The sequence below is a fragment of the Cervus canadensis genome, chromosome 28 (genome assembly GCF_019320065.1).
Source record: "Cervus canadensis isolate Bull #8, Minnesota chromosome 28, ASM1932006v1, whole genome shotgun sequence".
In the NCBI taxonomy this organism is placed as follows: Eukaryota; Metazoa; Chordata; class Mammalia; order Artiodactyla; family Cervidae; genus Cervus; species Cervus canadensis.
The window spans coordinates 8573172-8597443 of NC_057413.1; the positions used below are offsets into that span (position 1 = coordinate 8573172).

Sequence of the window (24272 nt, forward strand, 5' to 3'; positions counted from 1 at the left end):
GCAGGTGGGCAGCAGTGAGGGTCGTAGGAGTGGGAGAGGGGAGGGGAAAGACTGGAGAATTATAGGAGATGGAGTCAGGAGGGCCTGTGACTGCTTATGTTTGGGCAGTGAAGGGGAGAGAGAAGGCATGGCTGACACTCAGGACTCTGGCTTGGAGTCTTGGTGGACACGTACGAAGGACAGTTGCCTGTCTCCTAAGCTAGGAAGGTAAGAGAAGCAAGTATAGAGAATGGAATATCACGATGGTTTGACCGCTAAGGGAGATATCCAGGTGTCTAAGCAGAGTTTCACTGTATGGATTTGAAACTCAAGAGGGAGAGCTGGGTTGGATATTGCAGGTTTGGGACTGTCTGTGGATACATGGTCATGAAGACATGTGGATTGATGGTATTTCTCAGAGAAGATGGAGCATGAGAAAGTAAGCGTCTCTGATAGAAAACCCCTCGGTACTCCAGCACTGAATGATCTGGAAGTTAAAACAAAATGATCTGGGAATAAGAAAGCACTCAAGAACTAAGAAGTGGACGGAGAAATAGGAAGTAAGCCAGAAATGTGTAGCATTATGGCAACCAGGAGACAGTGGTTTAAGTCAGGGAGAAAAATGATTCCACAGCATCGATTACAGACGCATCACGTAAGATAAGGCATGTACTTTTGATTATTTTTATGCTGTTAATCATAGGCTCTTTCGTTCCCTGTGAAGCCACTGTGCAGTCATCAGGGTGTAAGTTAAAGTGGTTCTTAAACCATAAGTTTCTTACGGTTTCAGAAAACAAAAAACTAAATTCAAGGAGGCTAAACTAGTAAGAAAATTTAGGCCAAAGATGATCCTGTCTTTTATCCTCTGAAGTATCCCACATGCCTTTTGAGCAATGCTTGGCATTTTATCAATGCTCATTTAATATTTATTGCATAAATGAGTGAGTGAGTGAGTGAATGAATCTCACATCATAAAATCCAGTGGTGGGGCAGCTTCAGGACTGGTTAGTTCAATAACTCAATAACCTGGCAAAAGGATGCCATCCTCAGGCTCTAACCCCTCATGGTAAAAACGTGGCCGCAGTAGTTCCAGCATTACCTGCAGACACAACATCCAGAGGGGAGAGGCAAGCCTCTTTCCCTTCTTGGTGTTGCTTTCTAAGAGTGAGAAAACCTTTCCCCAAGGTTTTCCAGAATTACCCTCATTTCTCATTGACCAGAATTCTTAAGAGATAACTACTTACCTTTTCCCCTAATTTTGACAGATGTTTCCATAAGTCAGTGGGTCATAAGTACAGTCAGCTCCCAAGAGCTGCCACCTAGTATATGTTATCCTTGGAAGACCCACCACAATACCGCCCTTCCAACTGCCTGTCCTAGACCCCACCGATGAAACCAGGGCAGGGCAGGGTACCCTGGGCGTGATGAGCATCCCTGCCAACTTCTGATGCCCGATCACATCACAGCCGCTGACCTGCACTGACATTTGTAATGAGGAGACAGGTCACACTCTGGAAGGTAACAGCTAAGAGAAGGGACGCTAGTCACCATTAGAAAAACTTTCCTGACTTCATACTTTTGCCTAGGGCTCATGTAGAGTTAGGCAAGTTGGTGGGGCACTGACGCCTTAAGTGAGGGTGTTAGTTGCTCAGTCGTGTCTGACTCTTTGCCATCCTATAGACGGTTGCCCACCAGGCAATTCGTGGAATTCTCCAGACAACAGTACTGGAGTGGGCAGCCACTCCCTTCTCTAGGGGATCTTCCCGACCCAGGGATCAAATCCAGGTCTCCTGCATTGCAGGTGTACTGAAGCCTTAAGCCCCACATAAATATCTGTAAAACAACCACATTCTTCCCGGAGCCCTAAGCGCTGGTCCCAGCTCCCTTCGTCTTCTGTCTGTGGAAGGTACAGGGCAGATTCTTATCTCCCTGGACTCTGTTTTCTGCTTGAATGAACAGCCAGGATCCTAGTTGGCTCCAGCCAGCAAAGCCATGCTTGCCTTTCATCCTCTCTTATTGCTCCCAGCCTCCAGCCTGCTTGCTTGAAGACAGCCTGTTACCAGGCAGCTGGTCCTCCTGGAGCCTCTGGGACCACCCCCGGATGCGTACTCTTCAACTCCACTCTGCCCTTGCTTGTCCTCTCTGAGGGTTGCTGGGGGATCAGGGGACATAATCCAGTTTGGGCTTTACGGCCTTTTCTGCCCAGAGAAAGTGCTCAGTAAATGTCAGCGAGGGTCTCCACCAGAAGTGTGACCTGGACTGCTCCTCTGCTGTTCTTTGATGCCTGTCTCCCTTTCCCGGTTCCCCTTTACCCAAGTCTAGACTCTCTGCTTCCCCCCAGAAGAGCTGAGATTCTATCAGGAGGCTTCAGGACCCCTCCACAGGCCACGCCCACTTCTGGAGTTGTGTCTTGCGGCTGTCTGGGTCCCACCATCCACATGTGCCCCAGAGACATCTTTCTTCCCTGTGCCCCCTCCTTCTTACCACTGCAGCTTCTTTAAAGCAAATATTATCCACTGAACTGACCATTTGTTGTGATGTGGACCAAGTTAGCAAAGCCATATGAATCTCCCTGTTCCAGAAATGGGTTCATTTTTGCATATTTATTAGGCCCATTATTGTGAGTTTTTTAAGTCTATTTTGAGCGGAGCTGTCCAGTAGAATTTTCAGCAATAACAGGAACGTTCCATCATCTTCGCCAGCCAACATTGCAGCCATCAGCCCTGTGTGGTTCTCGAGCACTTCAGATGTGGTTAGGCTGACTGAGGAACTGCGTTTTAAGTTTTGTTTAGTTTTAACTAACTTAAACTATAACCATGTGTTGGAGAGCAGCTCAGTTAGAGAAACAGAACTGCTTAAATTTTGCAATGACCAGTCCCTATGACTTTCCTTCTCCTACTCTAGCCATTAAAGATTTTTTTTTAAAAATCTTGGATTCTCTATTAACTGTGAAGGGCCCACTGCACAGCGATATATGATTCTGTGAGAGTTCACTCTTGTGTAATAGCATAGGCGAGAAACTGTGTCATCCATTCATTTTATATTCAGTCTCTGCCCCAGTTGCATTTTTGATATCAGAATGCCCAGGAATAGCAAGATGGTAAATCCTCTTTCTGCTGCAGACCTTGGAGTCAAGAGTCATTATCTGGACATAATGGTCAGAACCATCATACCTCATCTGGATAGATGATGTAAGAAGCAATGGGCTCGGGTATAAAGACTGCTGAGGAGGCATAACTGTACTCAGGCAGATGAAGGAAACACCTCTGGGAGACAGGCACCACGGTGTGATACGAGGAGGTATTTGCAATGAGAAAGCCACCAAGAATTCATGTAAGCTGTGGTTTGCTGACCGTGCGGTCCAGTGAAAAGCAGAAAAAATCCATCAGGGAACAGCTACAGGGAAGTGCAACTGAAACAAGCTATGCACTTGTTTTAGCCAGTCCACTTTTGTGATAGGAAGTCACTGCAGCTCACACACTTCAGGGTTTTCGGCAAAGTCCTCTATACAAGACGGGAAATATTAGCATCAAAATAGGGTATTAAGTCCAGAACAATAGCAGCTATTTTTTTAAAAAAAGTAAGGTGATTCTCCAAGCAGGAAAACATGTACCATTCCATTCTGTGTTTAAAGTCATCCAATCTCAGTATCAATTACAGTTAGATTCTGAGATTGAAATCAGTTACATTCTGAGATTGAAATCCGTCTTGTGTAGGTTTTCAAGCTATTAGGGTCGAAAGGATTCTGTGAGTTACCGAGATGCCTGTGTCAGACACAGAGAAACCTCATGCCTCTTGCACATTTGTTCTTCTGTATAAACTAGTCTGAAGAATCCAAAGACTTCTGGATAGAAGTGAAACAAATAGACATGAAAGATAAACTAGAAGAGTCTCTGACATGTGGATTCTGAAAATATAGGTGTAGTGATCCTACAAAGTCCTGCAATGTCTGCCCACAATTCTGGTGGCACATAGATACTTTTAGACACACAATCACATGCTGACAATGACTTTTCTTCACGGGAAAAGAAAAGGTACCAGACATTAGAGACACTCATACACACTGTAGTTTTAGTTTTTTGTGAATAAGACTCTCAGTTTGTCTTTTTCAATGCCCGAGATTCAGAAACATTAAGTATTGTTAGTAAGTCTGCAGTGTTAATAGAAATGTCTTGCTTTCAATGTATGTTTAAAATTCTACATGATGATAATCTGTAGCACTGTTTAGTTTAATGACTTCAACTCCTTGAATTCAAGCAAACTCCAATGACCAGGGAGCCATTTCCAACTCAGATTGAGAGCTTTTCATCTTTCAGTGAAATCCTTAGAGCTGCGGTTGATAGGCGCATCATTTGGCTGACCATGAGAGCTTTGAGGACCGTGGTTTTGAGGACCGTGATTTAGAAGATTACTGGGATTAACAGAAGCTTTTCAAAGCTGTCTATATTGTTGTGGAAATGACACCTATGTGGGTTACTTAGAGTGGCTGTGCCCCCTTAGTGGGTGAACTTTTTTTCCTACTGTAATGGAAAAAGGGTATCAAGGTCAAGAAAGAAAGAAAAAAGACATCAGATGAAGTCTTTGTTTCATATCTCCCCATCACCAGTGACACTTGTTGGGAAAACACCTTCAGTTCTATGGGGTCCGCATCAGCCACTCAGCGGAGATGCCCTTTTTGGTCAAAGGACATGTATTGAAAGCTACAACAGCAGCTCTGTCTCAAAGGGAAAAAAATTCTTCTTCCATGTCTTTACAAAGATGATTATTTGCCTTAACATAGGTGGCTGCACTTTTTGCTCTAATTATAGCTGTTGGCGATTGCCAGTAAATTAAAACACATTTGAATTTTCATAGGTCCGCATGTGTGAATTCTACACATTGCATTACCGACGGGGATGCAGCGTAGCTAAAACTTCCTAACATTTTCAGTCTAAAATTCTCACAGGGTGCTTCACTTACATAATCATTTTTCCTCCTAGCGGAAGCATCAATGTAACCATGATTTCATGATGTTCATTGTTCTTCTCTCCTGCAAGTCTTTTATTCAGAATTTGCATCCTAGCAATACAGTAACAGTGGAGAAAAGGTAAACAGTTGGGCTCAGAGAAAATAGCTATTCAAGAAACCTGAGGAGTAGGGAAGGGGTTTTCCCCTCCAACAAAAATTATTAGGTTTTCATTTAACTGAACAAAGCAGCATGCCAGTGTTTGTTATATTTTTTGTACATGTAAGCATCTCCATTTGGAAAAAAAAAAAATTAATGACCATTAAGCTCTACTCATATCATGCCAAGTTCACCTTAGAACTTTGCCAGCGTGCCTGCATATTTCCTCCTGAGGGCATTGTAATCTACCTATGCCTCTTGTTCTCCGCTCCTGCTTTGCACTTGACATTGTTTCAAGCACATGGTTAGGAGTTCAGCACCACCCACAGAGTCATTTCAACTTGCATTTCTTTCGTTCCCAGCCAGGCTGTGCGTTTCACAAGTGGCACCTGGAACTTAATTTTTATTTATTTATACAAATACTCTGCATACTTGGAATAGCCATTCTTTTATTAGCTATGTTTGGTTCATATTTCCCCATCATGCTGGTTTCTCACCCTTATACTGGTTGTACAGTGTTTTATTTTGCAAATTAAAAGCCTAAAAATTTATGAGTAAGTTAACACTATTTTGGCTTCCTCCTTATGCACCCTAAATAAATAAATATGTCTGTGAGTATATATGTGTCAGTCATCCTAAAACCAGAGGGTATCTTAAAGCAAAACAAACAATAATTACAAAACAAAGTTTTTTGGAATATCGTCGCATTGGTGACATCCGGTTATAGGTAGATGTCATTCCTAAATAAACTGACTTAGAACAAAAAATACATTTTTAAATACATCTTTCAAGCCGACTCTCTGGAACACAGCTTTTATATATTGGGTTAGCCACAGAGTTCACCCCAGTTTCTCGTACCATCTTATGGGAAAACCCGAATGAACCTTTTGACCAACCAGTAGGTTGTACTCTCAGAACATTAAGAAAACGGTTATGCAAGACAAGAGGTGAATCTCCACCTGTTCCGAACACACACCCGCTCCCTTCCTCCACCTCTTATTTTCCTTCTTCTGTTTCTCAGGGCTTAACTTCTCACGCTTGCTGCTTTTCCTCCTCCCTCGCCCCAGCTCGCTTACACCGATTCCTCCCTGTCTGCATTTCTGCACCCATCTTGCCTCACTCCTTCCCCGGGACGTGTCTGCTGCCTCCTTAACATCTAGCACAATGCCTTGCCTGTGGCTGGAGGGGCAAGGCAGAACGTGGTTCAGCTCCAGGCCTTCGGAGGCAGCCGCCCTCACAGTGGTTTCCCCAGGTACCCTACAGAGCTCATAGCAGATCCGTTAGTGAGGCTTGGTGGGTGTGATCCCGCGTTGTTAACAACAGGGTCTCAGTAAGTGTGTGTCAGTGGAATGAATTCATTCATTCCCTCTCACCTCTCCCCTCACTCTCCTTAACTTGGTGTAAGCCTGACTTACCAGCGTCTTCATTTCTTGTGCCCCACAAGGAAGAGAAGGCAGTGGCTGGCACCGTGCCCACGGCCAGGTCTCCATCTCAATTGTTGCTCAGTACGTCTCATCATGGGCCGTGCCTTTGACGTGCACTCACTCCTGCCTTCTTTCCTCTGCGCCTCTGTGACCGGATGCGCCCACGTTGGGCATGTCTACACCTGGCTCGTCTTTACTTTTCTCCCCCACCCTGGTGCTCTCTCCAGGCCCACTGCCCTTCGTGACAAGTTTGTAACCCATGATTAGACCACGCAGCCTCCCGCCTTCTCTTTGAGATTTAAGCCAACCGCCTCTGTTCCGTGTTAGCCCCGTGAACGACGCTTCCCACCCTACACCTCATCATGGAAAGGCACTGTGCTGTTCTGGGTTCTCTTGCTTGTCCAGTTCCTTACCTCCAGTCCAGTAGTTCTCAAAGTGTGGAACCCTGACCAGCAAAAGCAGCTTTGGCATCACCCAAGAATTTATTAGACACGCGTATTCTCAGTTCCATGCCAGACCTCCTGGGTCAGAGACTCTGGGAGTAAGGCCCTGTCATCTGTGTTTTAACTGCCCGCCAGGAAATTGTGATGCCCGTGAAAGTTTGAGAACCACTGTCTTAAACCTGTCTGGTCTCCTTCTGCCTTCTCCCTTCCTCCTTTACATACTTTACTAGGAAATAAAGTGTGGAAATGTCCTAATGCCTGGAGGTGATTGTACCATTTTGAAAACCATTGTTGCAGATAATTTTAGATGATCGTGTAGAACATCAAAATGATTTCCAATACTCAATGAACCTTTGCTCATTCATAGTAACAAGAGACTGTGCAATGAAAGATCAGAAAGAGACATTCAGGAAGCAATTCCATTTACCATTGCATCAAAAAGAGTAAAATTCCTAAGAGACTGTGATGATCTTGATAGATGAAAGTAGAAATATTCCGTAAGACTCATTTTATTCAGGAGAGTTAAATGCTTCCTGGGAGCGAAAACAGTTTTTTCTATTGATGCTTATTTTTAAAATGCTAGTAATGTGCTGACAACAGAACTGGTAAATAGTAAAAAGACATGGAGAGCCTAAACAGTCTTCAGAGATACAAGCTATTATATTTAGGGTAGATAGATGACAGGGTCCTACTGTATAATAGCACAGGGAACTATACTGAGTATTCTGTGCTAAACCATAATGGAAAAGAATATGAAAAAAGAATGTGTGTGTATATATACCTGTGTATGTGTATATATATACGTGTATGTGTGTGTGTATATATATACACACACATCCGTGTGTGTGTATGTATGCATATGTGTGTATATATATTATATATAATAACTGAATCACTTTACAGTAGAAATTAATACAGCATTGTGACTCAACTATACATCAATAAATTAGTCTTTAGATGAATCAAACTTGAAGTTACTAAGCTTTTGGAATTCTCAGCTAATTCCTCATAGCTTGATGATGAGTACATGGAGTTCATTACATTCATGATTCTACTTTTGTGTACATGTGAAAACATCATAAGAATTTAAAAAATAACAGTTACTTTAACAGCGGCATCTTTTTAATCCCCATGTTATATGAATCCAAATCAAGTTTCATTTTTGTCATTATCTTAGTCATAAGTGATATCAATAATGCATGTGTACTTATTGCATGGTTTTAATTTATTTCTACCAGATATGTGCATATATATGTAGGTAAGTAGGTATGTAGGTAGATAAAACATGGTTATCAATGTTGATATTGAAGAAATGACCAAAAGCCCAGAAATCTGTGTGGTCTGTACATTGCTGCTGTGTAAATTGACAAACCCTATAGAAAAACAATTTCACAATATCCAGGTCTGTGTCAGTAGGCCTTAAAATATTAATACACATAAATGTCTTTATTGGACTCTCTTCTAAAGGGGGAGAATTCTAATGGCAGAGAAGATTTTATACAGCAAGGTAATCAGCAGAGATTTGTTTTCATGATAGCATAAAACATTGGAAACCCCTTTGTGACCAACCACAGAGAGATAAATATAATCATTAAGATGGTAACTATGCAAATTATAATGCTTATAAAATTTTTTAAAAAACAAGACAAAATAAAATTTGATACATACAACTATGTATGCAAAATAACTTTTCTGTTAGGGTAGAAATATGATTCATGTCATACTACTTCTTTCTAATTTCATTTTTTAATGAGATGTGTATTTAGAAGTTGCAGTTGTGGAATTCACCAAATTGTTTCCTCTCCCAAATGATTCGGGCCTTTGTGATTTACCAAAGGTACTTATTAATCCATAGGGAGCTAAATTTTCTGAGAGTTAGTATGTCCCAAGAGGAGTGAGTAATACTGCTTCTCTGTAACCACCAAAACCCCTAATGCTACTGCTCTTCCATCTTTTCTTCCCACTAATGTTGCGTCTACAGTTCTTAGACATAAGGAGCTAAAATATATAGCAGTCATTCCAGCACATCTTTGCCCCAAAGCAGCAAAACATGGCAACAACCCAGAAACCCCTCCTTCTCTGGCCGTTGTAAGCCAGTACTTTTACTATACTGGGAACATCCAAGATCAGAATGGTTTCCCAGAGATGCAGTAAGCCTGACGGCAATTCCATCATTATTCCACCGGTGGGGAACCTGAAGCAGAGCTGCTTCCCATGTTGTCAGTGTGAACACGCCAAAGTAAAGGCCCCAGGACTCTCTGTCATGGGATGGTGCTGCGTTAACGCTCACAACCGCGGCTCTTCCCATCCTGGGCACTCTCAGTTCAACTGACTGTTTCCCATAGCCTTGGCCTGGCAGTCTGCTCTTCTCTTAGGAATGAGAAGTCATAGCCGTATTGTTAATCATGATTATAGTGACTACTGCTTCCATTGGAGACATGTAAAAAGGCCACGTGAGGGGCTTTCCTGGCCGTCTAGGAGGTAAGACTCTGCACTTCCACTGCAGGGGGCATGGGTTCCATCCCTGGTTGGGGAACTAACATCACACATGCTAAGCAGCATGACCAACAACAAACAAAAACCCAATTAAAAAAAAATTTTTTAAAGGCCAAGTGAAAAGAAAGAAAAAATAAACCCACAGTCTTCAAAAATTAGTGCTTTAAATTGTCTGCTTCAAGTGACTTTTTGGTGTCCATTATATTTTTTTTTTCTATGTGTATAAAATTTCAGGTCAAATATCATATGTCCTTGAACCATATGCTACCTAAAGCCTGTCAGTTTATAAATTGCTCTGTTGAGCATGCGTTTCATCAAACCAGTTCTAAATGAGGAGGAAAGGGGGTGGATAGAGGAATCTTTTGCTGCCGTATCATCATTGTGTATAAAATTAAAGCCTTGGGAGGAACACAGCAAAAGGAAAGGCTTATTTATCCATGATTAACCATGGAGTCATTTCACTGTTGTATTTCTTCAAGTAAATCATCTATCTTCTCGTTGTAAGACAGGTAATTGCTTTGCTGGTTTCTGTGTTTCTGCCCAAACATAACTTAGAGCCTTTCATCTGGATATTTATTCATCTGGCTGGAACAGCTTTCAGTCCTCTTTAAAAATTAATTTGACTTTAATGTCTAGCTATCTAGGACTCCCCTGGGCTAGGAGGAAATCACACCCAGGGAGTTTTGATTTGACAAATGGCCGTTGTGTAGGAGCCTTTGATCCTCCACCGTGGTGTTAACTGGCTGCTCCTTGTCTTGCTGAGCTTTGACAAGATCAAAGTGGTACCCTGCCCGGCAGGATCACTGGTGGGACCAGGAGAATCCTGGCACCTCCCAGCGTCTCTGGGCCGCTGGAGCCCAGAGCCCCCTAAACGTGTGTCTACTTGGAGAGATTGGGTGTGGGCAGAGGGGCCGAGAAGACAGGGTGAGTCTTTCCTAGGGCCGTGATGTTCCAGGTCCCCATGCTTGTTGAGTGCTTGAAGCCTTTTGCTCCCCGAAGTAGGAATTCCTGACCTCGTTTTCCATCTCTGGGTCCTGCTCAGTGTTTCCAGGTTTTCAAAAATTATGAGCAAAATTTGATTTTCATTTTTATTTAAAAAAACAAATATAAAACATGGTAGATGATGATTTTTTTTAACATTTTTAAAATGTTAAAAATTTTGTAAATGTTTTTAAATTTTAAAAGATTAAAATATAGTTGATTAACAATATTGTGTTAAGTTTCAGATATATAGCACAGTGATTCAGTTATACATATATATGTGTGTGTATATATATATATTTTTTCAGATTTTTTTCCCTTATAGTTTACTACAAAAATATAGTTGCCTGTGCTATACTGTAGGTTCTTGTTTGTTATTTATATATTTTATATATAGTAGAATGTATCTGTTAATACTAACCTCCTAATGTATCCCTCCTTACTCCCTTTCCCCTTTGGTAATGATAAGTTTGCATTCTATGTCTGTGAGTGTCTGTTTTGTAAACAAGGTCATTCGTATCTTTTTCTTTTTAATTCCACATAAGCAATATCATATGATACTTGTCTTTCCCGGTCTGGCTTGCTGCACTCAGTATGATGATTTCTAGGTTCATCCATGTTACTGTGTATGGCATTCCCTCATTCTTTTTTATGGCTGAGTAATATTCCATATGGGCTTCACTGGTGGTTCAGACAGTAAAGAATCTGCCTGTAATGCAGGAGATCTGGGTTTGATCCCTGGATTGGGAAGATCCCCTGGAGAAGGGAATGGTTACCCACTCTAGTATTCTGGCCTGGAAAATTCCATGGACAGAGGAGTCTGGCAGGCAACAGTTCATGGGGTTGCAAAGAGTCAGACATGACTGAGTGACTTTTCACTTTCACAATATTCCATATATATGTGTATATATATATATATGTATATATATATATGTATATGTATGTATGTATGTATTTACATACACACACATACATACACACATAGCCCATTTTTTTTACCCATTCATCTATTGATGATTAGAAAGATGGAGAGAAAACAGGCACATTACTGAAGATCATTGGAAATAGTTTCCCTGGTGTTTCGATGCCTTAAAAGCAAAATAACGAGTGCAGACTTTATGTTCTGGTCTTGATGAAGATTGTTCAAAAGTGTCTAGACTCAGGTAGCAGGCTGTAAGTGTCACTCTTTCCTGCAAAGCAGGCACGTCTAACTCTGCGGTCTCCTTCTCACTCCAACAGACGGGGAGCTCTCCATATCGAATGAAGATGACTCCCTGGAAAACGGGCAGTCCCTGAGCTCCAGCCAGCTGTCTCTGCCTGCCCTGTCTGAAATGGAGCCAGTCCCGATGCCCAGGGATCCCTGCTCATACGAGGTGCTCCAACCTGCCGACATCATGGATGGGACAGGTAATGCCCCCATAGACGTAGAACTGGTCCCCAGCCTGCGGTGTGGTGGGCCTTCAGCCTGGATGAACTTGAGCTTCTGTTTTGAACCACCCCGAACATAAGGATCTCTTGGAAACGAGGATGGAAATGACCAGTTTAGTATTGGGTTGATCATAAAAGTTCCTTTGGGTTTTTCCGTAAAACGTTACAGAAAACTTGAACAAGCTTTTCAGCCAACCCAGTACATGCTGAGTATAAAAATATGGAGGAAATATCCATGTATTTTTCTACAATCTTTAAAAACACTTTTAAGACCTTAATCTCTTTAAAGAAGATAGGTCTTGTCTTGTAATATAGATGATTTAAAACATCATCATTTTGTTTTCTAACACTTGTTTCTGCTAACGCTGAGCCCCATGCTTCTGTCGGATGTCTGTCTAAGTCACCTGGTCACAAAGCCCTGGTATGCCTTTGAATCCTCACCCCAATATAACAGTTAACTGTTACATCACTTTAGCAAACTGTACCAATTTACTGTATAAAATCGATGTGTCGATTGTTGTATCCTGCTGACAGATGATTTGCGATGCCATCTGACCGTCACTCCCTCTTTGGTCCAGAGCCCTCCGAGTGGCCAATATTCAGTCCCTCAGAAGGACTGCAGAGTGGTCCTCTTTAGCCAGATGGTGGTGCGCTCCCGAGAGCCAATAAGGAGAGGTCCTTGCTATCAGGAGACGAACCCCCGGGGAGGGATCTCTGGGAATATCTGGAGCCTGGGGAGGGAGGCCGTGTCCTTCCTCTCTCTACACCGTGTGCAGAGTCTGCACCATGGGGCTCAGGCGGGAGGCGGGAGTGCTGGCGGTTCAGAGTCAGTGCCCTGCTTCACTCTGGGACCCTGTGAGCTGCTGCTCCATCAACGAGTCCAGCGCTGGTAACACCGGTGTCCCTTGAGCCAGGGGAGAATCTGGTTCTCCTGCAGATGATGTGCAAGGCTTTGATGCTGCCGGGAACACTGCTGCCCGGATTGGGGAGGAAGGAGGAGGCAGGGGAGGACTCTCGTACAGGCTTTCTTACTGGAGCAGTGATGGTGAGGGGGGAAATATGCATCTGAGTTGCATTTCCCTCCCAACCTCCCCCACTCCCAGCTGGAGAAATTGTTCCAACTAAAGCAGTAAATTGAGATTTCTCTCCAGTCTTCCTTCTGACTTGGGGGTCAGACAGATTTGATTTGTTGTACTGAGATCTGTCACCCTTGGGAAGTCGTAGAGTCTCCTTCAGTCTTAGGCCAGGTCGCCAGTCTGAAGGGAGAGCTTCTGCTACCACCCAGGACCGCTCTGAACTGCAGCTGGTCTAGGTCCTGCCCCCCACCCCCAGGGGGAGAGGGAGAGGCAGGCCTGAAGCAATGAGGAATGGGCAGAGTCCAAACGAGAAAACCATGCTTCTGGCAAGGGTAGGAGAGAGGAGCAGAGAAAACAAAAAGGATGTTAATTTGGAGCGTCCTTCACCTTGTCCAGGTGTATGGGAGCCAATAGGAGCCAGTGCCCCTGAAACTGTAGAGCGCCCCCTGAACACGATGCCCAGCTTGGACAGCCCCGAACCTGGAGGAGCAGCCACCCCAGGATGTGGGGGTCGCCCGCCCAGTGTCCGCTCCCAGGCTGTCCTCAGACCCGGGAGCAAAGGGCAAACACACCCAAAGGAGATGCTGGCATCGGCGGTGGTCTGGTTCAGAGGGGCTCCTAGTCCTTGATCCGTTACACCTGCCCATGTGTCGGCTGTCGCCATGGTCCCGTGAGTCACATGTTGGCGCGCCCATGGAATGTGTACTGTAAACGCCCGGGTTGAAGGGATGACGCTGTGGATGGTTTGAGGAAGCGTCCTCTTCCTTTTTCTTCCTCCTGCTCCTTGCAGTCCTCTCCGTCTCCTGTCTCTGCCTCCCCGCTGTGTCCCCCACCTCAGCCCCGGCTTGCCTGGCTCTCCGGGTCCTCTCTCGGACGCCCCGCCGTACGTGAGCCCTGAGCCGCGGGTGCCCGGCTGCGTCGCTGCCTGTCCTGTCCCCGCGCTGCCGCCAGCCCCCCGCACTGCGTGTTTAATGTCGTGTGTGACCTGTCGTTGTCCCCCCAGTGTCCGAAGAGAGTCCCTCTGCCAGTGAGTCTGCAGCCCTCCTGTCCCAAGATCCTTCAGCCAAACCAGTCCTGTTCCTGCCCCCCAAAAAACCTGCTGCTTCCCCCGGAGACCACGAGGACACCCCCGTGAAGCAGCTCTCTCTCCTCAAGCAGCCCCCCGCCCTGCCTCCCAAACCCACTGCCAGGATTGGCAACCACTTACCAGGTGAGTCAGCACGTCATCGGGGGGCCCCACCGCCCTGCCTTCCCTTCACGGGATCCCTTCTTGCTTCTTACCTGAGCACCTTTGGCGAGGTCGCCCTGTGGGACACGTGGGTGTTTCTGTGTGTGTCTTGGTACACGCCGTTGTGACCTGGGTTTGTGTGTGTGTGTTCAGAGGCATGCGGTATACACTGCCAGCCACGTGCTGAGAGCCTCCAGTCATGTGCACCTGTAAGTATGTACGTTGGCATTGATGTGGCTAAGTCAAAAGTTTGCCCGCCTAGGTGGGTTAGATTCACTGTCCAAATCTTTGTAGAGAGAGAGGAGCACCTCTTCTCCTCATCATGAGTTTGCTAAAGCGTTCAATATTTTGTCTTTAAACACTTGATTTGAAGCCCAGTGTATTTCTTCTTTTCCAGTGTATACCTGTGCTGTTCTCTTTGGGGAAGAAAAAAAAAAAAGCAAAGATAGTAATTTGCAAAATATTGTGGAAAATACTTTTAAGAGGAATGTTGCCCTAAAATGACTGCTTTTTAATTGAAGTGTGGTTGATTTATGATACTGTTATAAATCGGGTGTATGGCAAAATGATTCAGTTATATATATTTTTTCAGATTATCAGTGGGATTAACAGATACAAACTACAGAAAATAGATAAGCTTGATAAGCATCACGGATTTACTGTATAGCACAGGGGACTGTGTTCAATATTTTGTAATAACCTGAAATGACTTTAAAATTCATTGTTCAATGTTAGTTAACAAGTGCACCTACAGTTATTAAATTGGGCATTTAGTGGAATTGCACTTCGCTGTACATTAGCACGTGAATTGGGTACCACTTTGTGATTTAAAGTTGTGGTATAATCAGAGGTTCAAGATTTCAGAGGGATGTTTCTCCAACCTTGATGATAATCCCACGTGATGCTGATTGACTTCCTTTTTATAATATATTTGCTATTTTTATAAATAGTCTCTAATTGATCTCTATACATTTTCGCAAGTTGGAATGAGGGTGCAAGAATATCCATTTATTTTATCATTAAAAAACTGGGGTTCAAGAAGAGAAGTGACTTTTCCAGAACTGGTGGGAATTCTGCAGTAAAGCCAAAATTAGACCCTGTGTTTCCCAATTCCTAAATCAATCACTGTTGTTTCCATGGTCGCAGGATCTCTCTCCCATGATGCAGAGGCTTATTAGATTACAATTCAAATAGAAGTTTGTGTCAAGCTCCTCTATCAAAGTGCATATCCGTCCAAGTCAGTGTTTGTGGTTCAAAAGAGCAAGTTTCCAATTAAACTGTTCAACACAGAAGTAACACTTGAGTGTTCCCAAATTTAAATGCAGAGAAAACCACAAAGGAAAAGAGCCTTCTTAAGCCTCCCTGTAAACATAACCACTGTCTGTCATTTATCTAACAAAAAACGTCAAATACTAGTTTACTTTTTCTTTGCCCTCACTGATGTCTTATGAACTGGTCCTCATGTTACTAAAATACTCCACAAAGTGATTTTGTTAGCTACATTGTAAGTGAAAGAAAGTGAAGTCACTCAGTCGAGTCTGACTCTTTGTGACTCCCTGGATTGTAGCCTATCAGGCTCCTCCGTCCATGGGGTTTTCCAGGCAAGAGTACTGGAGTTGGTTGCCATTAATTAAATGAGGAAGCCTTTTAAGGGGTTTCTATCTTCCTTATTATAAAAACTCAATATCTCAACAATGTGCATATATTTTTATAAGCATTTCTGAGTTTTTCCTCACTAATTCCTGGTATGAGAATTGCTCATCCTGATTCTAGAAATAAACTATGTACTTTTAAGGTCCATGTACATTTTAAGACTGAGATGCCGAATTTCCCTTGAGAAAGCTTAAATATTGAAAAAAAAAAAAAAACACCTATATTTAGTACATATTTATTCAGCACACCTAACTGTTGGCAGAATACTGTGCTAGGTACCAAAGCTAGGTATCAAAATATGACAGTTCAGTATATATGTATTTGATATATATACAATTATGAATATATACTCATTAAATTTCCAGAAGTAGAATGCCAGAATAACTATTGTTGGTGTAAACCGACAAAAAGGCTCCTGAAGAGCATGAAACTCGAGCCCACCCTTAAGGCATGAAGGACTTAAAGAGAATGAGGAAAGGCTTGGAGGTGGCCCCGCTTCGGGCCAGTGACAAGGAGGCGGAGCTGGGATGGGGGGCCATCTTGGGCTCTGTTGAGAGAGGGTTTTCTAGGCCTGCCTAACATGGGAGCATTTAGATTTTATTCCCAAGGCAGTGGGGAGCCTTTGGAAGTTTTTGAGCTGGGGAGTGAGTGATGGGGTGAAAACTAGACTTTAAAATACATTCCTGGGTCCTTGTGTAAAATGAACCAGAAGAAGAGAAGGTTGACAGCCGAACTGAGAAGCCAGGGAAGCCACCTGTGTGCCTCATTCTCCAGAAGTACTAGTTAAATCGAGCAATGTGAGGCAGAGAGACACTTTCAGAGGCCGCTCCAGTTGTTGAAACAGAAGCTGAAATGATCAACTGATGGCAGTGGGAAGAGAGAGAATGGATGAGTAAATAAGACATTTTAAAAGAAGAATTAGCAGGGACTCCCCCGGTGGTCCCGTCGTTGGGACTTTGCCTTCCAGTGCATAGGGTGGGAGTTCGATCCCTGGTCGGGGAACTAAGATCCCACATGCCTCGTGGCCAAAAAAACCAAAACATGAAAAACAGAAGTCATATTGTAACAAATACAGTAAAGACTTTAAACATGGCCCACACCAGAAGTCTTTAAAAAAAAATCAAAATAAAAGAAGAATTGACAGTATTTTTTTTTTAAAAAAAAAAAAAACACTGCCCTGTAATTTATTTACCTAATTAAGAACTTCAGCCACAGCCTGGCGTTTGTTTACAGGATTCTCTTGCTCTGTTAGCCTTGTCTCTCTGGCTCCCCTTGTTCTTTCCCCAAGAGAGTGAATTTTACCCATTATCTGTACATCTCGCTTCCATAGAGCTTGGGCGAAATGGATAAAAAAATATATATATGTGAAAGCTGATGATCTCTTACCGTATTGTACCTGGTAGCCACTTAAATATGATGACAACGAGATAGGCACAGATGTGTACAGGGTGCAAGTGTGGTGCTTCCCCTTAGGGATTAAACTCGATTGAACTTGCTTCGTTTTTGTAAGTGAACCATCGTCACAATCTGCATCACCATGAGGCAGCCACGTTAACCCTGTTCTGTTACTAATTACTCTAGAGACATCTGGGCCATGTCAGAAGGAATTAATAAACTGAGAATTCTAGCAGAACTCTAAATTGAGACTTGGGAGTTTTAGCATGTTCTCGGTGTCTGTGGTTCTGTGGACATTTTTAAAAGGAAACAGACAACAGTTTGAAAGACACCATGCGTGATTAATAGAAAGTGACAGTGGTTAATGGCCCGGTGGATGCTGGAGGAAGCATGAACCTGGACTTGGACTACAGCTAGGTACATGCAGGGAAAGATATGCAGAAATATCTCTGCTTTGGCATTTGCTTCCATTTAATCCAGAAAACCATAATTAACTTGGAGATTGTCTCATGCATTTTCTCAGTTCTTCAACCAGTAGATAGAAGCCCGCTTGCTCCCCTAAACTATCTTTCTTCTTCTCGTTGTCATCTTCATCCAACTTATCTCCAACATCAGCATGCGTGCAGCGGATATAATATAGGATTAGGAGTTCCTGGGCATTAACTTCCTTTCCATTCTGGAAGGACAGTACCCAGCAGAGCTCGTTGCATAACCAATGTGATCTGAGATGAATAATTTTCAAAAGGTATTCTTCTTTAGAAGGATGGCTGACCCCAGAAGAAAAGGGTGGTAGAAGCAAAAAATATTGTCTACTACTTTTCTGAGTCTTTATCAATCACCTCTCCAGCCATCCTGGCTCCAGAAATAAAATATTAAACATTGCATGAATAATCTATTCCTTCTGCATAAGGTACCTGTGATTAGGTACCCCACAGGAGCCACTGGAATGAAGGATAATCAATTTATGTGATAGCTGAACTTCACAGTCTGACAATCACACTTAGGTGATAATGGCAGGTGCCATTTTTGGAAAAATTTACAGTACTAGTATCTTTATTCTTTGTTTTTCATAGAGGAGGAAAAGGAAATTCAGAGAAGTTAAATAACTTAGTCATGGTGAAATATCTAGATAGACTCTATCCATTTCATTTTATTCCAGAGTCCTCACTTGTCACCATTAGTTTACGCTATCTCCACTAAGATACCTATTCTTTAAATTTGTGATAATGAAATCATTAGTTTTCTTCAGGTTTTGTTTGTCTGGGTTGGCTTTTTTGGCTCCTTGCTTTTTAATCTACTTAAGAAATTAGAAAATCTGCTTTTTTTGTATAACTCAAAGGCAAAAAAAAATTAATCCGCCCTTTGAAAATAAATAACTTTTTTAAGGTAGTTGACTATTAAGAGAAAAAGTAGTCAAGTTGGGTTTCAAAGCACATGCTAGAAAGAGACAGTCTGAGGATCAAGAATGGGGCTGATCACATGGAAGCACGTGACCACTGTTGGAAACATACAATTCAGCAAAGAAAGGAACTCTTGCTGATCCTCAAAAACAAGTCCTTCTGCTAATGTGACTTTGTAGCACTGTCTTTAGAGCCTGAAATACGGGGAAACTTAACTGTATTACCAGAACTGGTTGATTGCTAGTTTCAAAGTTAAGAAGTATTTGCAACTGCAAATTTCCCTGCCAGACAGCATCTGTGGCCTGTGGCATTTTTTCAGCCCCAGCAGGTGTCTAATGAGAATCCTCTCTGCAGAGCTTGTCAAGGTAAAACCAGTATTTCTATTTAGCGCCTGTCTCTCTAGTTTTGAGGCGTGTCCACAGTGGGTTGTTGTACAGTCACATTCTCATCTGTCAGTTCACGGTGTGGCTCTGTCGCTGTCTGATCCTCTGGCCCCATTTCTCCCCTAGAATATCCCACCCACCCTCCTTGTTCTCCTCTTTCAGCTTCCTCTCCATCTCTCCCAGATCAGCCACCTCCTTTCATCTCTGTCCCTGCCTTCCTTCCTGGCTTTCTACTCAGAAAGTGCAAGAAAACTGATGATTAGAGCATCTGACCCTGAACCTCAGCTGTGCTTTTAAACAGAAAAAAAAAATGGGTAGTAACTCAGAAACCTCCTAAAGAAGTTTAGGGTTCACAGTCTCTGGATAACTGATACTTTGAAGAAATGGGGAATTTACCTGAATTTAATCTTTATACCCATTTCTCCCTAGTATTCTGGTCCTGATTGTCGTTTCTCAAAATACAGAAATTCTTTTCTTAGTGAATCTGTCTGTTGATGAAACATGTTTAAAAGGATGCTTTCTGCTCTGACCTCTGTGATCAAGGCTAAGATTGCAGCAAAGTACCTTTTGTTTTTTGGTAGTGTTGTTAGGGTGCAGATATAATTCACTTGGCACTTTGCTTTTTGTGGTGAAAACATATAAAATTTACCACCTTAACCATTTAAAAATGTACAGTCAATAATATAATCATATTGCACAATGGATTTCCAGGACTTTTTCATCTTGCAAAACTGACATTCTGCCTATTAAACAATCTCCCCTTTATCACTCCTTAACCCTGGTAACCACCTTTTTACTCCTTGTTTCTATGAATTTCACTACTCTGTTAGTTGCTCAGTTATGTCTGATTCTTTGCAACCCCATGGACTGTCGCCTGCTAGACTCTTCTGTCCGTGGAATTCTCCAGGCAAGAATACTGGAGTGGGTTGCCATCTCCTTCTCCAGGGGATCTTCCTCACCCAGGGGTCGAACCTGGGTCTCCTGCCTTGCAGGCAAATTCTCTACCATCTGAGCTACCGGGGAAGCCCGATTTGTCTTTCTGTGGCTGGCTTTTTTCATTGAGCGTGTTATCCTCAAGGTTCATCCACATTGTGGCTCGCATGGATTTCCTTCCTTTGTTAAGTCTGAGTGGTGCTTATGTTTTGTGTGTTTTTTGGACTATGAGCAAAGTACTCTTCCAACCTTAACACAGTTTATAAAAAGTGTTCTCTTATCAGCTCTCAGAGTTGTAGATGGTTGTAAGCTACAGAAAATGTTTAATCTGAAGATGTATAAACATGTTTCTGAAGAAATTCAAATAGTAAGAGATCAAATCCTTTTGAAAGAATCAGGAAAATCATGGTAGAGAAGGATGTATTTAAGACAGGCCTTAAAGATGAGCAAGACAAGTAGGGATTGCAGGGGAGGTTGCCAGGAAGTAGGAAGCAGGGTTCAGAGAGGCTCATGCATTCAAGGCATAGCATGTTCATGACATGGCTTTGCATGTTCATGGCATGGCTTAGCATGTTCATGGCATGGCAAGTGGCTCAGCTTGGCAGGAATGTGCGATTCTCCTAGGGAAATCAAGAACGATCAGGCCAGCAGTGGGTTGAAAGGAAACTGGAGAACCTTGAAAGCTGTGGTGAGGGAGGTAACTGTTTGGAGGAGGAAGTGGACATCTTTTGTGGGCCTTTAGCTACAATTGCTTGGTTTCATCCAAGCCTGTCTCCCTGACGTTGCTTGGATAAAATGGATGCTGCTGCTGTTGAATGGATTTACAAGTGGATGGATGAATGTAACTGAGGCTATCCAGTGTCTCCCTGAAATGCAGAAGGCACCAAGTTGCTGCCCCTGACTCTTCCTCTTGGACATTGTTTAACTGTCCCAGGAGCAAGTTTCCCTTAGGAGTGGGGATTTGGTCTGCTGTGTTCCCTGAGGGTCCTTGGCTATTGCCCGTCAGCAGCAGGACAGAGAGCCCCATTGCAGAGGTGTTAAAAGAGGAGCTTGATGATCGTTTGCCCAAGAGTTCGTAACAGGTTGTTTTATTTTCTTCTTTAGGAGAATCTGTGCACATTGTTCTCCATCTCTGAGTGCTGCTGAAAATGAAATGTAATTCTCATGCCTTCTGTAGTATTTAAAGGAAATGTGATAACCTAGGTAGAAAAGCCACCCCTCATAAGAGTAGCAGTTAAACGTGAGAGTCATCCATTGGGCAAACTCATGGTCCAGCCTTAGGTGTCAGCAAGTACGCTGGGAATCGCATGGGGAAACGGGGATGCTCGGCAGATGGTTTAGACCAGCCACCACCATCACTGTAAATGCAAGAAATCTGAGCATGTCCTCCCAACAGTGAGTAAATATCGTGCATCAGGTGGGTGGAGAGTTAGAGATGAACTGTGGCCATCCCCATCTTTCCGTCATAAAACATGGATCTAGCTTGAACTTCTTAGTTCAACCATGAATGTACTACCTCTTTTTTTCCATGTTTCAAGCAGTGTTTATTTTTTCCTTTATTAAAAATTTTTCTATAATGGAAACTTCCAAACATATACATGGGTAGATTATTATGGTTAACCTCTATGTACCCCTTGGTTAGACCAGTCTTGTTTCATCCTGAACCCTCTGGTGGTCCTCTCCCATAGGATTATTTTGAATCAAACCTCAGATATCTTATCCTCCATCCATAAATATATATTTTTTTAATGGGAGTATAATTCACAATGTTATGTTAGTTTCTGATGTATAGTGTGTAATCAGTTGCTCAGTCATGTCCAACTCTTTGAGATCCCATGGACTGAAGCCCACCAGGCTCCTCTGTACATGGGATTTCCCAGGCAAGAATACTCGAGTGGGTTGCCATTCCCCTCTCTAGAGGATCTTCCTGCCCCAAGGATCGAACCTGTGTCTCCTGCATTGCATGCGGATTCTTTACCATCTGAGCTATCAGGGAATGGGGTTAGTTTCTGCTATGCTACTTCTTAATAGAGAGATACTCTATGTAGTATTTTGTTGTCTATGATCTAAATTTACTGCTTTTGAACCTCACAGAGAGAACCCCTGGTTCCGGGGTTCTGAGACCAGACCAGCGTGTGTGTGTTTGCTTCCAGGACTTTGAGATTTTGATTTGACTCCCTCCTAGCCTTTGCCTGGATGGTCACAAACAGCAGTCCTCCCTGGGGGGCACGTCCAATGCGGGCTCCTTTCTGCTGCCCACCTCCGGACCCTCTCACCTTCCTTCACATCTGTCATGTGGAAAGCTCGGGTTCAGCCACCCCGATATTGATATCGCTTTCCTGGCCTCTCGTTGCCTGGTCTCCCTGGGAGCAATAGCCCAAGTCAGCATTGGTGAAAAAGTAAACCAGAGGATGAGTTTTTATCCATAAGTTATCATTTCTAACAAAATACTGATCCTAGGAACAAATGTGTGTTCTCACGATTATATCTGCAGTTCTGACTCTCTGAGAGCACTTTGCTGATAATGAATAATGTGTAATTTGACTTTTACAAGATTGAGTATGGTTGCAGGAGAGCTGAGGTGCCCAAGTGACCCAGTTGGCTGGTGAACAGCCCCTCCACGGCCCAGTGTCACCAGCATCTCAGCAAGGCCACCGGGGAGATGACAGGGAGGATCCACTTAATAACAAAATTGTCTCTTTGCCAAGTGCCTCTGAGACAAAGTCGGGGGCTGGGGATGCCTATGTGATCATGGCCCTTCTTTTAGGATTTTGGCAGGTTCTGGACTTAGTCCTCATCACGTCAGGCGTCCACTGTGGTGTCTGTGTGCTAGGCTGGTTCAGGATACCTAGGCAGGCTGATGGCATTGAAACCTAATCACTTGTTACTCTTCGGTCCCTCTCACCATGAGGGGTCAGTCAACACATTTTTGCCTTTCCAGGCATTTGACCAAAAAAGGGCCAGCCTACCTTACAGTCCCTAAGGTGGCCTGAAGGGATTAGTGGAGCCATCCTTGCAGCCCAGGGAATCTGATTCCATAGTTTGTGATGCTGTTCAGTTCCTCAGTCACGTCTGACCGTTTGCAACCCCATGGACTGCAGCACGCCAGGCCTCCCTGTCCCTCCCTATCTCCTGGTGTTTGCTCAAACTCATGTTCATTGAGTCGTTAACTGTGTCATCCAACCATCTCATCCTCTGTTGCCCTCTTGTCCTCCTCCCCTCAATCTTTCCCAGCATCAGGATCTTTTCCAGTGAGTCAGTTCTTCACATCAGGTGGCCAAAGTATTGGAGCTTCAGCATCAGTCCTTCCAATGAATATTCAGGACTGATTTCTTTTAGGACTGACTGGTTTGATCTCCTTGCAGTCCAAGGGACTCTCAAGAGTCTTCTCTAATACCACAGTTCAAAAGTATCAGTTCTTCAGTCCTCTGCCTTCTGGTTTGTGGCACTGGCCTCTGAACTGTCCTTATAAACTTAAGTGTGCTTCTTGTAAACTCTTCATGTTTTTGAATGGATGCCTTTATTCATGAAAGGAGATCAGAGATTCTGACTCACTGGAACCAGGTGGCAAATGCCTGAGAAATTCTTACATCACTTTGGTTCATTAGGATGCTGAGTGCTACTATCATTGATGACACTGTCTGATAACAGCAGCAGTTACAAATGCCTCTATCTGTAGGTGCTACAGCTGGTGTTAACTGAAGAGGGGAGGGGAGAGGCTGGGGGTGGATCCATTTAGCCCAGACTCGTTCTGTGCGTAGACTGCAGTGCTCTGACGCCAGGCTCCACTACAGAAGTCATCTGGGGTTTTCATTTTCTTGTCTGAAGTCATAAGCCAGAGCTATGTCAGGTTTGGAAATACAGCCCTCTTGGGTTTTATAGCTCTGTGACATAGCTGGGGTTTATTTTTCGTGTTCTCTGGAACTGGTTTTTGCTCTTTCCACTCCATCAGCAGAGACAGATTTATGAATGTACTGAGTCTCGATCAGTCTGGCTGCAGAAGACCCATCCATTTCTAAGTCAGCAAGCAGAGAGCTTTGCCTATACCTCATTTATCGTTACCGATGCAGGAGGTCATGTGTGTCCTCCCATCACCCATAAATATCATGCATCAGAGAGATGCAAGATGTCGTGTTCAGGGAGATGCTGTCAAAGTAAATGAAGCATTTTTAATCCCTGGATTTTTAGATATAAAAGTGCCTGGGTCCCAAGAAGCGTAAATATATTTCTTAGCTAATTAATAGCAGAGCACTTCCCTGGTGGCTCAGATGGTAGAGAATCCTCCTGCAGTGCAGGAGACCAGGGTTTGATCCCCGGGTCAGGAAGATCCCCTGGAGGAGGGCATGGCA

The 24272-nt window shown here is 43.5% G+C and overlaps 1 protein-coding gene across 12 annotated transcripts in view; it reads left to right on the forward strand.

Moving 5' to 3' along the window:
* Nucleotides 1-24272, forward strand: part of PHACTR1 (phosphatase and actin regulator 1) — a 490759-nt gene that overhangs the window by 412961 nt on the left and 53526 nt on the right. For 10 of the 12 annotated variants that reach the window (XM_043450084.1, XM_043450085.1, XM_043450086.1 and 7 more), the window contains 2 exons: nt 11667-11834; nt 13935-14141. In XM_043450084.1, the coding sequence (XP_043306019.1) occupies nt 11667-11834; nt 13935-14141 (375 nt within the window). The remainder of the gene's footprint in view (nt 1-11666; nt 11835-13934; nt 14142-24272) is intronic. The other 2 variants (XM_043450090.1, XM_043450089.1) reach the window with 1 other exon arrangement.